The sequence below is a fragment of the Trematomus bernacchii genome, unplaced genomic scaffold, assembly GCF_902827165.1.
Source record: "Trematomus bernacchii unplaced genomic scaffold, fTreBer1.1, whole genome shotgun sequence".
Taxonomy (NCBI): domain Eukaryota; kingdom Metazoa; phylum Chordata; class Actinopteri; order Perciformes; family Nototheniidae; genus Trematomus; species Trematomus bernacchii.
Genome location: NW_022987910.1, coordinates 6,010,992 through 6,027,410, shown reverse-complemented (window position 1 = coordinate 6,027,410; position 16,419 = coordinate 6,010,992). Strand labels below are relative to the sequence as shown.

General features: G+C 39.3%; 3 protein-coding genes across 4 annotated transcripts; 2 read left to right on the top strand and 1 right to left on the bottom strand.

The window, feature by feature from the left end:
• The first annotated feature begins 1,235 nt into the window (after positions 1-1,235).
• On the top strand, positions 1,236-3,347 carry LOC117470480 (pleckstrin homology domain-containing family F member 2-like). Its single transcript, XM_034115272.1, is given in 3 exon segments — positions 1,236-1,935; positions 2,843-3,037; positions 3,040-3,347. Coding segments are annotated over 3 exon segments (624 nt in total). The 5' UTR covers positions 1,236-1,688; the 3' UTR covers positions 3,222-3,347.
• Positions 3,348-8,120: 4,773 nt separating this feature from the next.
• LOC117470456 lies at positions 8,121-11,129 on the bottom strand. Of its 2 annotated transcripts, none has more exons than XM_034115234.1 (4): positions 10,951-11,129; positions 10,712-10,825; positions 9,270-9,477; positions 8,121-8,649 (listed from the first exon to the last, which is right to left on the bottom strand). In XM_034115234.1, the coding sequence occupies exons 1-4, from the start codon at positions 11,043-11,045 to the stop codon at positions 8,185-8,187; spliced, it is 882 nt and encodes a 293-aa protein (XP_033971125.1). In that variant the 5' UTR covers positions 11,046-11,129; the 3' UTR covers positions 8,121-8,184. The 2 variants fall into 2 exon arrangements, with proteins under 2 accessions (XP_033971125.1, XP_033971126.1); XM_034115235.1 differs by having other exon boundaries at positions 10,775-10,825.
• Positions 11,130-11,215: 86 nt separating this feature from the next.
• Positions 11,216-15,135, top strand: LOC117470457 (coiled-coil domain-containing protein 106-like). Its single transcript, XM_034115236.1, has 2 exons — positions 11,216-11,555; positions 14,542-15,135. The coding sequence occupies exons 1-2, from the start codon at positions 11,387-11,389 to the stop codon at positions 14,856-14,858; spliced, it is 486 nt and encodes a 161-aa protein (XP_033971127.1). The 5' UTR covers positions 11,216-11,386; the 3' UTR covers positions 14,859-15,135.
• Positions 15,136-16,419: the final 1,284 nt, after the last annotated feature.

Genomic DNA, 16,419 nt, shown 5'->3' with positions numbered 1-16,419 from the left:
TCTTTTCTCCCTGCTTTTCCAACTGGAGCACCAGCTTTTGGACTTCCTTCTCCATTGCTTTGATTTTACAGGTCTGGTAAGTGTTGTTTCTCATCATCTGTTTAAATTTCAACTCCATCTTTTGTTTTTCCGTCTCCAAGGTGTGGTTTCTAGCGGCCTGGTAGTTTTTCTCGTCCACTACATACTGCATGTCTTGTTTTCCATTCTCCCATCTCTGTTGTATCTCGGCCAGGTCCTTGGTGGACTTGTCCGGGCTCTGAAGGAGTTCTTCCTCTCTTCTTTTCAGCAGGTTTATGGTCACCAGGTTCTCCTCCAGCTGCTGCTTGTGTTGAGCCTCTTTAGTTTCCATCTCCTCCTCCAGAGCGCTGTATCTTTCCTCCCAGACTGTCACACACTTAAGGAGTTCATCTCCTCTCATCACCAGCAGTTTTACGGACTCTGCGTCAAACTGCAGGAGACTCTCATCGTTCTGGATGTCGGATGTCTCCATGTTGCTCTGGTCTGACATTGTTCCCTCCATGGCACTGTCTGTGGACTTGTGTTGTGTGTAGGGATAAAAATCTATGTGTCTACGTGATACGTGTTTTGTCTAAAAAACTGTAAAGTTTGTTTGCTCTGACTGAATATGTGTACCACTCACCGCTCTGAACTGAACAACTGAATGAGATGACTGGAACCCAGAGCTCTTGCTATGCCAAGATCTAAGCCACCTGTGATGTCATGTGATGATGTCACAGATTCTACTCTCAACTGTGATGTCATTCCGTTAGGGTCACATGTGATTCCGTTAGGGTCACATGTGATTCCGTTAAGGTCACATGTGATTCCGTTAAGGTCACATGTGATTCCGTTAAGTTCACATGTGATTCCGTTAAGTTCACATGTGATTTCGTAGTAAATGCAATTAATTTGTCCCACTTTATGACTTTATAAGCAGAATAAATGTTGTGCTTTAAGGTCTTTACAGTTACACAATGCAAATATTTAATTTTATTAATTTTATTTATGTTGTTTTGAGTTAAAGGTCAAGGCCTCTTTGTAAGCACACATGTTTTTTCTGTTTTTATTCATACAAAAATATAATTATGTATTATAAGTGCATTATTTGTGTGTTTGTTTCTACTTAGACACACTTAAAAAATACTAATATTATATACAGATTACTAGATTTAAAAAATAATAATCTTAATTTAAAAAATAACAACAAAAAAAAATGTGTGATGCTTTTGGGCAAAACCTAATAACTGAATGCCTCCTTTATTGCTGACAGGATTTCATGATTTCATGACTTTATAAGCCCTATAAATGTTTGTGTTTCGAATACTTTACAGTTACACAATGCAAATATTTAACTTTCATACATTTTCTCTATATTTTTTTTAACTCAATGGTAACAAACCTCTTTGATAGCACAAGTGTCTTTTCTGTTAGTCTTTCATTTTTGTAATTATTTCAAGGATAAGAACTTTGGGTTCTAGCATTCCCAGACCATTTACATGCACAAAAACCTATAACACACTACAGGAAAGGGAAAACCCCCCAAATCAGAATAAGGCCTCATATATAGACATTACAATTATAACTTAACGATAGTTTATATATACAGTCTATGATTGCGACACATGCCTGTATAAAACAAGTGAGAGATGGCTCTTCTGTGATTTCAGTGCTACACATATGATTTCACCATGATGGATCTGGTAACGTTTGAGAAGGAGAACTGTGAGCGTATCCAAGCCGTTGAGACTTCATTCGGCCCGGCAGGGAGGCCTCTATCCCAGCCAGGGAGAGTTCTGGTGGGTCAGGGTTGTCTCACAAAGCAAGGGCGTAGGAAGCCAGAGCCTAAAGTTTTCTTTCTGTTCAACGACATGCTGGTGTACGGCAGCATCATCCTGAACGGCCGCTGGCACAAAAAACAGAAAGTCATCCCTCTAGGTAAGCAGAACCCTAGATCTAGTCCGACAGATTCAAAAGATTTGATTAAAAGGTTTTATTGTCATATGAACAAAGCTACAGTGGAGAAATGGCAATGAAATTCTTCTGAGCTGAGCTCCTCCAACAATGCAACATGTATAATAAAATACAAAAATACAAAATAAAAAGTAGTGCATTTAGTCTATATCTAGATAACGATGATATGATGGTATGTATACCTCCGTAGAAGCTTTAGTGATGAAGTATTCTTTTTTTTTTTTGCCTTGTTGTAACTTTATATTCACGTGCAATATATATCTGCAACAGCAAAACAATGGAGGTGCATGGAATTTGCGAAAAGTATGATGCACAAAACAATGACAACTTATCTACATGCTACCTCAAGAGCAAATTGCAGTTCGCCAATTCTGGAAATACCGATTACATTTGAGCTTGGTCAATGTTGTTCTACAGTTCTACATTGTAGAAATGTTTTCCAGAAAAAGACAGCAATACAACCCTTTTATGGAGGAAATAAAAAAAAGCATATCTTCATTTACTATTAGTGTAAATAAGTGTGGATAAAAGAACAGTTTCTTTTAAAACACAGGGGGATGATGGAAATACCAATTACATTTGAGTTTGGTCAATGTACTTTTTTAATGTTTGAAACACTTTCTGTTTAACTGTGTTGTATTGATGCACCTGAAGAAGTTTCAAAAGTTGTTATCCCAAAGCCTTTAAAATTATATTATCAGTATAGCTGAATACCACATGGATAAAGTCAGAAAATATATTTATTTAACAGCAATCAACTCAACTAAAATGACAAATATCCGCCTCAAGTCTTTCTGGACAAGCGTGTTGACCACGCCATAGTATCCATGTGTTTTTTGGACTGTTAACAATATCTTCCCTGTCATTCCAGAGGACATCATGCTAGAGGACCTGGAAGACAAGGAGGGATTGAGTAACAAATGGCTGGTCCGTATACCATGCAAGTCGTTTTTTGTGTCCGCAGATTCGCTCGAAGACAAGCAGGCCTGGATGGAGCTCATTGGAAACTGCCCGTTAAATCTTCTGCAGCGGCGTGGCAGCCAACACGGATCCACTTTTGAGCCGCCTATAAATGTATGCGCTGCTTCAACAACTTCACTCACATCAAACGCCGACACCACTGCCGGAAATTTGGCTTTTTGGTCTGCAATGCATGCTCCAAGCAGCGAGCAGTGATAGACCACATTCACATGCTACAGTGTAGTTATGGCAATGGAAATCTTAGGTCACAGGCTCCTAGCAGGAAATAAAGCTTGTTCAAGGTTTGTGTGAATACCTTTGTCAGTTAGTGACGGATGCATCTACACAAAGAAAATATCACATTTCACACTCTCTACAGGGCAAACAATTGGGGGAGGGGTAGACACATAGACACACACACACACACACACACACACACACACACACACACACACACACACACACACACACACACACACACACACACACACACACACACACACACACACACACACACACACACTCACACACACTCACTCACACACACACACACACACACACACACACACACACACACACACACACACTCACACACACTCACTCACACACACACACACACACACACACACACACACACACACACAGGGCACACAAATACACAAATGTAGATATGTTAAAATCACAGAGGTGTGTGTGTGTGTATAGACTTAAAACACTTGTACATGCTGGTAATATTAAGATGCATACTGCACACACACACTAACACACACACACACACACACACACACACACACACACACACACACACACACACACACACACACACAGACACACACACACACACACACACATACACACACACACACACACACTAACCTAAAACTTCTCCTTGTTCTTTGATTGCAAAGCCAGACAAATTATACTTTGTCCGTCAACCGATCACATTTCCCTTATGCCAGTTAGCCAATAAAGCTTTGTCGCAAAGTTTAAATGTGTTTGGACAGAAACAACTGTGGGATACAAAGACCCACACACACCCACATACACTCACACACACTCACACACACACACACACACACACACACACACACACACACACACACACACACACACACACACACGCACACACACACACACACACACACGCACACACACACACACACACACACACACACACACACACACACACACACACACACACACACACACACACACACACACACACACACACACACACACTTTGGGGAAACATCAGTGAGGACATACTGGAACTAGAAGAAACCACTTCTCAGATGTAGATCTCAAAGTTGCAACAAAGCACAGATAGGCCCACAGGAAGCAGCTGGTAAACGACAAGATGCTGAGCAGAGACCTTTTCACTGACTAACAGTAAACATAGCGAGAATACGTTAACATAGCAACAATAACCACCAACTCTGACGATAAAAATAGCTACAGTAGAATGACCATATTTCTGAAAAATAATAAAAAAGGTACTTAACTTCAGCGGTGCATACAGTATGTGCTGAAGTTTATATTGCACTTACTAAAAAGGTCACACACACACACACACACACACACCTGTTGTATGAGCCCCTAGGCCTAGAGAGAGAAAGAGAGGGGTTAAACAGGTGGAGATATATTTCACATGGCGACAATGTAAAGATTTTGTAGAATTGTTTTAAGCATAATTGCCAGGCAGCTAGATTGGCCATCCAGAACATTAAAGTATTAGACTCTAAAAATCTTTGCGTCCGAATAAATGGGAATTAAAGCAGCTTCATAAATGTTTGGCAGCGACTAATATATGAATTACGCTAAGATAAAGGTGAAAATAGTGGGAGTAGAACATTGGACTGGGATGCTCCATAAGACCTTCTCTACAAGTCACTCAATGAATGATTTTCATGTAAACTGAAGTGCTTCATGTTTGCATGACATATAAATCAAACAACAGCACCACCTAGCGGACACAGTCAGTCCTCTTGAGCTTTACACCATAGATTCCAGCGTAATTATCTTAAACTGTTGGCGTCACTTTGCTAGAAAAAGTGGTGGGGACCATTTTTGGTTTACATTACTTTTTTTAAAGTGCAGTGCTGCTGCACATTTGACATGTTCTATTAAAGGTTTAATAACATGTCCAAATGGCACATCTTGACACTAAACCAGTGTTCTTTCTGCACGCTATTTTTCTAAAACATTTCTAAGTTATACTTTTAAAAACTGATTGTTTGTTTGTAGCCTTTATTTAACCAGGTTAAAAAATCCCATTGAGATCAACGATCTCTTTTTCAAGGGAGACCTGCGGTACATTGGTTACACATAAAAACAACAGAAAACAAAAAGGACATCACAACATAATTGATGGGGACAAAATTGGCCATTTCAAAAAGTGGTGGGCACATGTCCCCAGCGTCCCCAGAGCAAACGACGCCTATGTGGCCCAATATAACTCGGTTTGTAATGATTGTGTATGGTACACCACTGTGGCATTGTTTGGCTCTGTTGTTTTCTTTGCACAAAAATCCTTAATAAATTATGTTTGTTTTAACTGAATTCTGTAGAGGAATCTTCAGAATCGGAATTATTTACTATTGAACTTGGTTTATTGACAAGAAGAGTTCCATTTACAAGGAGGTTGCTTTTGTGTATGCTACTGATGCAGAGACAAAAACATCAGATTATCACATATCATCAAAAACAAACCCACAACCAGTTTTAATAATATTGGCCCAGCTGGAATACATAGGAACAATAATAACTCAATAAATACATTTATTATGATTGTATTATTAAAAAGGCAGGTACATACTGCACAGGGTGACCAGGTCCCAACAAACCAAATGTGGGACAAGGAGGATGTTTGTGTGGGACAATGTGGGACACCCTCTCAACACCCCCCCCCCCCCCCCCCCCCCCCCCGTTGAAAATGTACGAGCGGTGATTATTTGCGGTACCGAGGTGGGCCGGTCGAGAGTCCCGGGCTGATTTGTAGTCCCAGTCCGCCGCTGCCCACGGGTAAATGTCTTCCCAGTCTTTGTTGTATGTGCATCTTCTTCTTTTCTTAGCTGTAGTTTCAGTTTCCTCCATTTTCCATAACCTGCTGCGTCGCCTGCGTTATTGACTTTCATTGTTGTTGTTTGGCGGGGCCGCGGCGGTGTGTGTGTGAGTGAGTTACTCTCATTGGTTAACACTTGACCAGCACGGGGGAAAGCATTGCAAAACTGGCCCCGGTAATGGTACAAATCTCAACCTGTCGTACAATGGACAGCTTCCCCCCCCCCATCTATGTATATACTCGCATTTTAGACTCTGTTACTAACTGTATATCTGTAGACTTGGTATGTCTTAAATGTCCGGTTAGGATGTATTAGAACGAAATCTAAAATGAAAATTGTAAATAAGCCATCTGTATGTAAAAAACCACCTGTATGTAAATTGTAAATAAGCCATCTGTATGTCAAATATGTCTTAAATGATATGATGAATTGGAAATGGGGGACCCTGATGTAAACAAGACGAAAGTCTTTCTCTGGTCTGCATCCCCTTAACAATTGTATGTTTTGAGCTGTACTGTACTGTACCCAATATACAAGCTGTTAATAAACTTTTCAATCAATCAATTCAATCAAGCACCCGCCGTGTCTTACAGTTTGATTGACAGCAAACACAGCTCCGTGATGATAGCCTTCCCTGCTTTCTCAACAGCCATTGGATAAATCTGATTTTAGAAAAGCGTTTTAGCCAATCAAAATGAAATATGCGGGACATTGTCTCAATTTGCGGGACGCACCAAAAGTCGTGAAAATGCTGTGCAGTCCCGCGCAAAGCGGGACATCTGGTCACCCTAATTACACATGTATTTTCTCCTTGTAGACTTACAGACACTCACACCGACGCACAAGACCACTCGTTTTACTCCAACACAGATCAGAGCATGACATTAGGTATTTTCAACAATGCAGACATTTTTTGGGTAACACTTTACAATAAGGTACACAAAATGTGCTTAGTTACTGCTTAGTTACTGAGGAACTACTAGGTAGTTAATGGTTAGTTAATGAGTAGTTCCTCAGGGACTGCGATTGAGGAACTGATGGTTAGTTACTGGTAAACAGACTGGGGGTACTGCATTAACGAATCATTCGTTAATGGTTAGTTAATGAGTAGTTCCTCAGTGAACTGATGGTTAGTTACTGGTAAACAGACTGGGGGGGTACTGTATTAACGAATCATTCGTTAATGGTTACTTAATGAGTAGTTCCTCAGTGACTTCGATGGATGGTTAGTTAGTTACTGGTAAACAGACTGGGGGTACTGTATTAATGAATCATTCGTTAATGGTTACTTAATGAGGAGTTCCTGGGAGACTTTCATTGAAGCAATGGTCCGCTGCAGCAGGGCACTTTTAAACCATCTTCGGCTGGCTTGGGTCCCACACTGGATCAACTGGTGGAGGTGGATCCGACTCACGTTTTACTGCTTAAGTCATCATTATTTACCTTACCATTACTTAGGCCGTTTGGGTACGGTAAACTCAAGGAACTCAAACAAAAAACAGTAGTTACCCATTACCTAATGCTTACTTGACCATTACAAAAACAGTAGTTACCCATTACCTAATGCTTACTTGACCATTCATTAAGCAGTATGTGTCCCCTCAAGTAAAGTAAGGCATCAAAAACAGTAGTTACCCATTACCTAATGCTTACTTGACCATTCATTAAGCAGTATGTGTCCCCTCAAGTAAAGTAAGGCATCAAAAACAGTAGTTACCTATTACCTAATGCTTACTTTACCATTCATTAAGCAGTAGTTACCCATTACCTAATGCTTACTTGACCATTACAAAAACAGTAGTTACCCATTACCTAATGCTTACTTGACCATTACAAAAACAGTAGTTACCCATTACCTAATGCTTACTTTACCATTACAAAAACAGTAGTTACCCATTACCTAATGCTTACTTGACCATTACAAAAACAGTAGTTACCCATTACCTAATGCTTACTTGACCATTCATTAAGCAGTATGTGTCCCCTCAAGTAAAGTAATGCATCAAAAACAGTAGTTACCTATTACCTAATGCTTACTTGACCATTCATTAAGCAGTAGTTACCCATTAACTAATGATTACCTCACCATTATTTAAGCAGTTTAACAAACAAACAAACCCTGTGCACTCAAGTTTACATTTTTATTTAAACAACAATCCAAAGCACACTAATAACAAAAAGGAGGTTGCTTTCAGAACTTGTAAAAGCGGCGTATGTCATGCAGCAATCTGCCTAAGGGACCATCTTTGTGTTTATTTGCCAGCCAATGTGTCCACTCGATGAAAGCAAGATGACTCTTCAGAGTCTTCTCTGTGCGGTTTCCTCGCAGTCTCCAGACCTGTGACTTGTATGTTGACCAAGCCCGCTCAATGTTTTGGGTGTGGGCTCCTGTGACTGGGTTCACAAATGAACGGCTGTGGTTCACAGAGAAATGGACAAAGCCACTTTCTGTGATTGCAGTGATGTATGCCCTCCACATGTCCGTTATCACCGTGGTCCCTTGGCGAACGTATTTTGTGACCAGAGGAATTAAGTGGCGCCTCGATCTCTGTTTCACCAGCCTCAGGATAGGTCTTCTCCTTGTTCCTCTGATGCCCAGCATACCAAAGACCCATTTTCTCCTCCTCCACGTAGGACCGAATCTTCCCCTACCATACTGTAATAAAGCAGTGAAAAAGGACAACAAAATTATATAAAAATAAACATCAGTAATTTCAATTGATAAACAAAGTGAAATGTGTTTGTTATTTGCGTTCTTTTACAATTTAAAAATATTCACTTCCTTTCTCAAAAAAGAAGAGAAAAATATTAAAATGTAGTGGTACAAACAGAAAAGGCTGTTTAATTTTATTAAGTTAAAGTTTGCTTATTTTGCTGCAAGAAACATGAAACGGTAAGATAGATATTGGAATTAGATGATATATAAATAGATTATGCCCTTTTAAAATGTTAGTAATAAAATGTAAGAATATAGATTTATTTCCTTATTGATTAATGATCTGATTGGATGAGATACTTCTTAGCTTCTAAATTCTTTTTTTCTGTTATTTGACTGTGTATACAATGTGAAGCTGGCTCTCTCTAATGTATACTCTGTCTTGGAAGCCTAAGCACACCAGTCATAAGGGTGTGAATGACACAATTATAAAATTACATTACTTTGCTCAGTCATTTGTTAATCTCTGACCTTAAAAGATATGTTATTATTTCACCTTGAAAAACAAAGTTTTTAGTTTTAGTGAGGCCAAAGGCTAAGGCTCTGTAGTTTATACACACCTTCCTTTTGTGGTAGAAGTTGCTTTCGTCCAGCATGACAAATTCATTTGGTCCTCCAAGTCTTTGCTTTCCCCTCCTTTCTCTCCTCTTGATTGCACGCTTGCAGACCTTCCTCAACTTCTGGCTCATTTTTGACAGCGTGCGACTGCTTCCTGCCACGCCATCCTGCAGCATGTCCATTTGCCTTAGCTGCAGTCCCTGGGAAAATCTGTTAAAGATCAATATACAATTACTAAATATGAACAAAAACATATGAAGACGAACGCATTCAGCACCAGTGGCTAATGTATTAATTATATAATTCACATTAGACATTTGTTATTACTCAAAATGAAACAGAATATTTTAATGTTGCTAATTAATTGTATCTATCAAGTTTTCCTATATCATAGCATCTACGCATGTATTTTTAAACTATTAGAATAATCACACATTTAAACATTCTGAACCCATTTTTTTGTTGAGGAACATTTTTGAATGCAGGAATTTTACTGTAACAGAGTATTCGTACACTCTGGTACTTCTACTTTTACTCTAGTACAAGATCTGAGTACTTCTACTCAAGTGCAATATCTGAGTACTTGTGTTTTACTCAAGTACAATATCTGAGTACTTCTACTTTTACTCAAGTACAATATCTGAGTACTTCTACTTTTACTAAAGTACCCGATCTGAGTACTTCTACTTTTAATCAAGTACAATATCTATACTTATACCACCTCTGTTTATAGCCTATGAAAAATTAGAAACGAAGGCTAAAGCTAATGTTAGCAGATAGTGACAATGTATCCTAGTTAGCTAGCTCAACGATTCCTTAAATAATATTGCGACAGAAACATTTTTTTGTTCACATCACGCTCTGCTGCTCCAACAGGGAGCTCTACTCTGAACACCCGAACGGTAAGGCGATATGGGTCCGTTCTTATTGTGCATCCATGGGTAAAGGTAAAATCTTTATAGTCTATGGGTAAAACGCATGTAGTACTGAACACGTAACATGAACGTGCCGGGCGGCGCGGTCCCGTGGGTTAGATGCGCGTTCATAATGCCGAGGGAAATAACTCTCGAATATTGTCATCAGAGTCCGGCGCAGTTTGTTTGTAGCCTTTATTTAACCAGGTAAAAAATCCCATTGAGATCAACTATCTCTTTTTCAAGGGATACCTGCAGTTCCTGGGGGCTTGGTGTGAAAGCGACGCCAATGTGCCCCGCCACACCTCCAAGCCGCCTGCGTTGTGAATTGCCAAATAACTAGCATTTAGTCCGCTAGCTCAATGCTAACATATAATGGATAACGGAATTGACGCGCTAACTGAAATTAGCATTTAGATATCGGCAATGTTAAACAACAGTCAACATGCTTAAAATAAACGTAATACTTACAGGCATTCATTTGCTGTGCTCTGAGGAAATGACTGATATTATTGATGAATTAATATTACCTGTAAATGTATTTCATCCAGCTGAACAAGGATAATTTGCTCCTCTCAAACAGGGACACACACCTCACTGACTTCTTCGTCGTTTTCCCTCTGTGTTTTTTACGTCGGCACTTCCTACAAAAGACCAATCGTAAATTCCTAGTCCTTTTTTCCTGATAAAGAACTTATCTTTGTAACATGACATATCAGTAAACAGAGGAAGTCATCGTTAAAACCCGTGCTAAAAATGTAAGACTTACCACTGCAGTCCGTCGACGTTTGAGTGTTTCTCCAGTTTCCTCCTCTTTTTGCAGAGTTTGCATTTCATTTTTCCTTGAAGCAATTCCATTTTCATTAAAAGTCTGTTTGGTGTGCAGTGTCATGATAACCTAAAACCATAGACTACTGCGGCGTTACTACGCGTTACTGCGGCCTGTCCACAAACCCTAACACCCAGCGTAGTTCAAGATGTACTGCCGCTGCCGGGCCAGACCGGAAGTTGAAGCACAGCGAACTCCGCCGCGGAGCGCACTAGTGCCCTAGCACCCTGATCCTCATTTCTTGTTCACACGATTCAAACCAATAGTTTTGATGTTTTGAATCAGGTATTTCATCTTCCTTGTTAAATTGACAAAGCACAGCTTCTGTATCTTCACTAATATACAATTAAAATATTAAAACCGTAATAAAGTGTTAATGCGCTGCAAATCGGGATCCGGCTGGAGCACTACGCAAGACACGCCCCTTCATAGCATTCACGTGCTACGATTGGCCATGAGCCTGTCACGTGCATCTCGGCTGAAAATGGACATGAGGAGAAGCAAACGAAAGAAGATGGGGTCCCGCAAGCGTTTGTTGTCAGAATGTAAGTATGAATTGAAATTTCTTTTTTATTTGAAAAATTAGTAACACTGCTTCGCGAAATCATCTCAATTGACACATGTATTACACTTTTTGTTCTGTGCTATCTGATTTGAGGTTGCTAGCTAAACCACGAGGACCCACCGTGACACAGTTGTTACATAATAATAATAATAATAATAATACATTACATTTATAAAGCCCCTTCCTGGAGCTCAAAGCGCTTACATGACATTTAAATGTTCTGTAAAGTTCCTTATACAGCTTTAGACTTGTTTTTATCTCATAAAGTCCTTAAGTGACACACCCTGAACAGTCTGGTGGGTCATGTGCTGGGCTAACACATGTGACAGAACTAGCTACATTTCAGAGGCTTGTTTTTGGTTGCTAAAGGTACAAATCAAGCCATTTAAGAATTAAAATGCTTACATAACATGTCCTTTGTTACATTTAACCTGTTAACATTTCTTGATCAAATTGATATGAAACAAATTAGATAAAAATCGCTGTGACACTGATGTCACATCGGGACATTAACCTTAAACTTTCACAGTAAATCTGGAGTAACACATATGTCACAATTAGAAATATGATTATGATCTGCTCAGTTAATTTAGCTGATCCAATTATATTTAGTTAATATATTCTTTATTCTTCAATTCAAAGAATGTTCAAACAAATTTAAATCAAAAAATCCTCCTCATTCATTAAGTTATAAATAAGAGTTACTTTAGCATTAAATGAACTTTAATGTGACATTGTCAGAAATGTGGTCTATTTAGTCTAAATTATGTTCCCCTTAATTTCCCCAAAAGTAGAAATGGGTCTGGGTTCTTATGGGTTAAATTAGTTAAATTGTTAAATAAGTAAATGACATTAGGGCGCTAGAAACGAGAGTATTTTATTTTAACACAGCATTGTTTTTTGCGTTCAAAATTAAAACAGGCTAACCTTTTAACGCTGATTTGGGTGACTTGTGTAATTCGTGGAGAACCGAAGAGTTTTCGTTTTGGGGGTGTGGGGGGTCCGACTCACAGACTGACGGACAACGGAACGCCGCTCCAGCACTTCAAATATTGCAGTACCCATAAGGATGCCTTATACATGCCGCAGTTTTTGCGTGGCTGTGTCTTTAGTTGTAAGCCCATTGGCGATCTGTTGTTATTAGCATCTGGTTAGCTAGCTAGCTATAAAGACATTTTTCTACAACCAGGTGGAAGAGAGCTCTCTCCTGACAGACTGAGAGGCTCAAATAACCTCAGCTCAGTGAGGTTAAGGCACACCTTGATATGATCATTATAGTCAGGGGTGCACACAACTTTCTCAGTGAGGTACTCAGATGAGTACCTGGAGTCAGTGTTTGGTACTCCAACTTCTGGCGATTGTCAACGGGGGGGGGTGGACTACAGCACTTCGCGATTGGGGGGGGGGGGGGGGGGGGGTGGTAGTGGAGTACAGAGCTTCGTGACCGCGGAGCGTGTGAACGTTGTGATCAGCTGTTTTAGCGCAGGGCTGCTGTACAGACCGACGTTAACAGCAGCCCTGTCTGTGCACACGGAGACCGACTCTGTCGTCCGGTGATCTCACCGCCTTCTGGAAAAGCTTCACAAGTACGTCGGTACTCAAATGCGCTTTGTGACACAAGTGACGGTATGCATTTCAGATTGTTGCCGCGCATGTACCTGCGTACCAGTTATGTGCACCCCTGATTATAGTTATATAAAAAAAAGAGACTAAATGAAAAACAGGTATAAAATACTTTGACAGTAACAAAAACGTTTTTTTAAATAACAAGAATACAGTTTAAAAAGGGAGTGATTTGTAAAATATCCATAAAGAAAAAGAGAAATCTGCTTACAGGTCTGTTTCATATGGGTGTGCACCAGATTGATGCATTTAACTTCAACATTTAAAAACAAATTTGCACACATCTTGTGTCCATATCTTTCTGTTTTGGTGGTCATGCCACAACCGTGTATGCATGCATGCGCGAGTCATGGTAAAATATCTGGATTAAGAGGTTGCTTTTTCTTTGCACAGCATGAAAGAAAGGCGAAATGAATGGGCTGTGATTTTAGTATTTTTAAGCAGAAATTGAGTTCAATCATTTGTACAGCCCTTGGAGAAAGTTGTAAAAATTGAAATGGCCCTTGAGAGAAAAAAGTTCCCCACCCCTGATCTAAATAATAATAAAAACCCTTGATTTGTAACTTAACATCTCTGTCTCCTATTGATCAGAGTATATTATAAAGAATAGCCAGTTAATTGAAGCATTATAGCTCAGGCCTTTGTCAGATGGTATATTACGCTGTTTTTTCTGTTTCGAATAGTTCTCTCTTTTTTCACCATACGTGTGTTTGCATCCCTGAATATAAGTAGGCCTATAATGTTAAACAGAACATGCTGTGATGTCGCTCTGTTCAGAGTGACACCAGTGTTTCCAAACAACTCCATCTCTGTTGGTCTCTGCACGCTTACATTAACCTGCAGTGTCAGATTTTTCAAAAAAAACAGGGAGAGCAGCTTCTCCAAACTGTTCCATTTAAAGGCTGCTGAGACATGAGGATGCCAGGCTAAAACTTATTGATGCGTTATAAATTAGAAACGGAGCAATCTCGATATAGCGTTAAATCCACATTGTGGATCGTCTTATCAGTTATCTCTATTAAACATGATTGGATAAAAGTAGAGCTGATTGCCCAAACCTAACTTCTGTATATAAAGGTACACACCCCAAACACAATAACTAACATTTAAACATTACTTTGAGCAAAGCTACACGACTAGTAATACCTTTACACTACACCAATTCATTACACAATTTTGTATGTAAGGATTACACTACCACTATATAACACTAGTACAAGAATATTATCAATACTAATAAACCCATATCCAAACTGATTTCTGCACTACAGACATCATTAGGATAGGCAACAACAAAGTACTGTTGTTAAATAGTTAAATATTTGTCTTTTTTTCTGTTTCAGTCCTGACCCCAGAAGACGCCATAACCCGCTACAAGCGTGTTCTTGAGGCGGTGAACAAGGGCAACAATAAAACGGCGGCTTACAGAGCGGTAGGAGTGGACCGCAAAACCATTGCCGACACTGCAGGAATTGCAGAACTGCATGCCGTGAACCCGGGCATCTTCCAAGATATCCGGGGAACACTGAAGAAGGGGGAAACCCTTCTCCGTTTCTCTGAGATGTGTAAGTCTGCCATAAAGGACCAACATTTAGAGGGGAAGGTCCAGGACTTAAAGACGAATGGAGGACTATTATCCATTAATCCAAAGGGGAAGTGAGGAAGGAATGGATGTTTTTTTGCTTTGCACTTGTTTTTAGTTTTTTTTTATAAAAAGTCGTTTTTATTTACATTTTTCTTTTTTTTTATGTTCATCCTTGTTTCAATAAAAATGTAAAACTTCAGTGGCTGTAGATCCGTCATTGTCATCAACAGTGTTTGTTTGTTTGTTTGTTAGTTAAACTGCTTAACTAATGGTAAGATAATGGTGAGGTAATCATTAGTTAATGGGTAACTACTGCTTAATGAATGGTCAAGTAAGCATTAGGTAATGGGTAACTACTGTTTTTGATGCCTTACTTTACTTGAGGGGACACATACTGCTTAATGAATGGTCAAGTAAGCATTAGGTAATGGGTAACTACTGTTTTTGATGCCTTACTTTACTTGAGGGGACACATACTGCTTAATGAATGGTCAAGTAAGCATTAGGTAATAGGTAACTACTGTTTTTGATGCATTACTTTACTTGAGGGGACACATACTGCTTAATGAATGGTCAAGTAAGCATTAGGTAATGGGTAACTACTGTTTTTGTAACGGTAAAGTAAGCATTAGGTAATGGGTAACTACTGTTTTTGTAACGGTAAAGTAAGCATTAGGTAATGGGTAACTACTGTTTTTGTAATGGTCAAGTAAGCATTAGGTAATGGGTAACTACTGTTTTTGTAACGGTAAAGTAAGCATTAGGTAATGGGTAACTACTGTTTTTGTAATGGTCAAGTAAGCATTAGGTAATGGGTAACTACTGTTTTTGTAATGGTAAAGTAAGCATTAGGTAATGGGTAACTACTGTTTTTGTAATGGTAAAGTAAGCATTAGGTAATGGGTAACTACTGTTTTTGTAACGGTAAAGTAAGCATTAGGTAATAGGTAACTACTGTTTTTGATGCCTTACTTTACTTGAGGGGACACATACTGCTTAATGAATGGTCAAGTAAGCATTAGGTAATGGGTAACTACTGTTTTTGTAATGGTCAAGTAAGCATTAGGTAATGGGTAACTACTGTTTTTGTAATGGTCAAGTAAGCATTAGGTAATGGGTAACTACTGTTTTTGTTTGAGTTCCTTGAGTTTACCGTACCCAAACGGCCTAAGTAATGGTAAGGTAAATAATGATGACTTAAGCAGTAAAACGTGAGTCGGATCCACCTCCACCAGTTGATCCAGTGTGGGACCCAAGCCAGCCGAAGATGGTTTAAAAGTGCCCTGCTGCAGCGGACCATTGCTTCAATGAAAGTCTCCCAGGAACTCCTCATTAAGTAACCATTAACGAATGATTCATTAATACAGTACCCCCAGTCTGTTTACCAGTAACTAACTAACCATCCATCGAAGTCACTGAGGAACTACTCATTAAGTAACCATTAACGAATGATTCGTTAATACAGTACTCCCAGTCTGTTTACCAGTAACTAACCATCAGTTCACTGAGGAACTACTCATTAACTAACCATTAACGAATGATTCGTTAATGCAGTACCCCCAGTCTGTTTACCAGTAACTAACCATCAGTTCCTCAATCGCAGTCCCTGAGGAACTACTCATTAACTAACCATTAA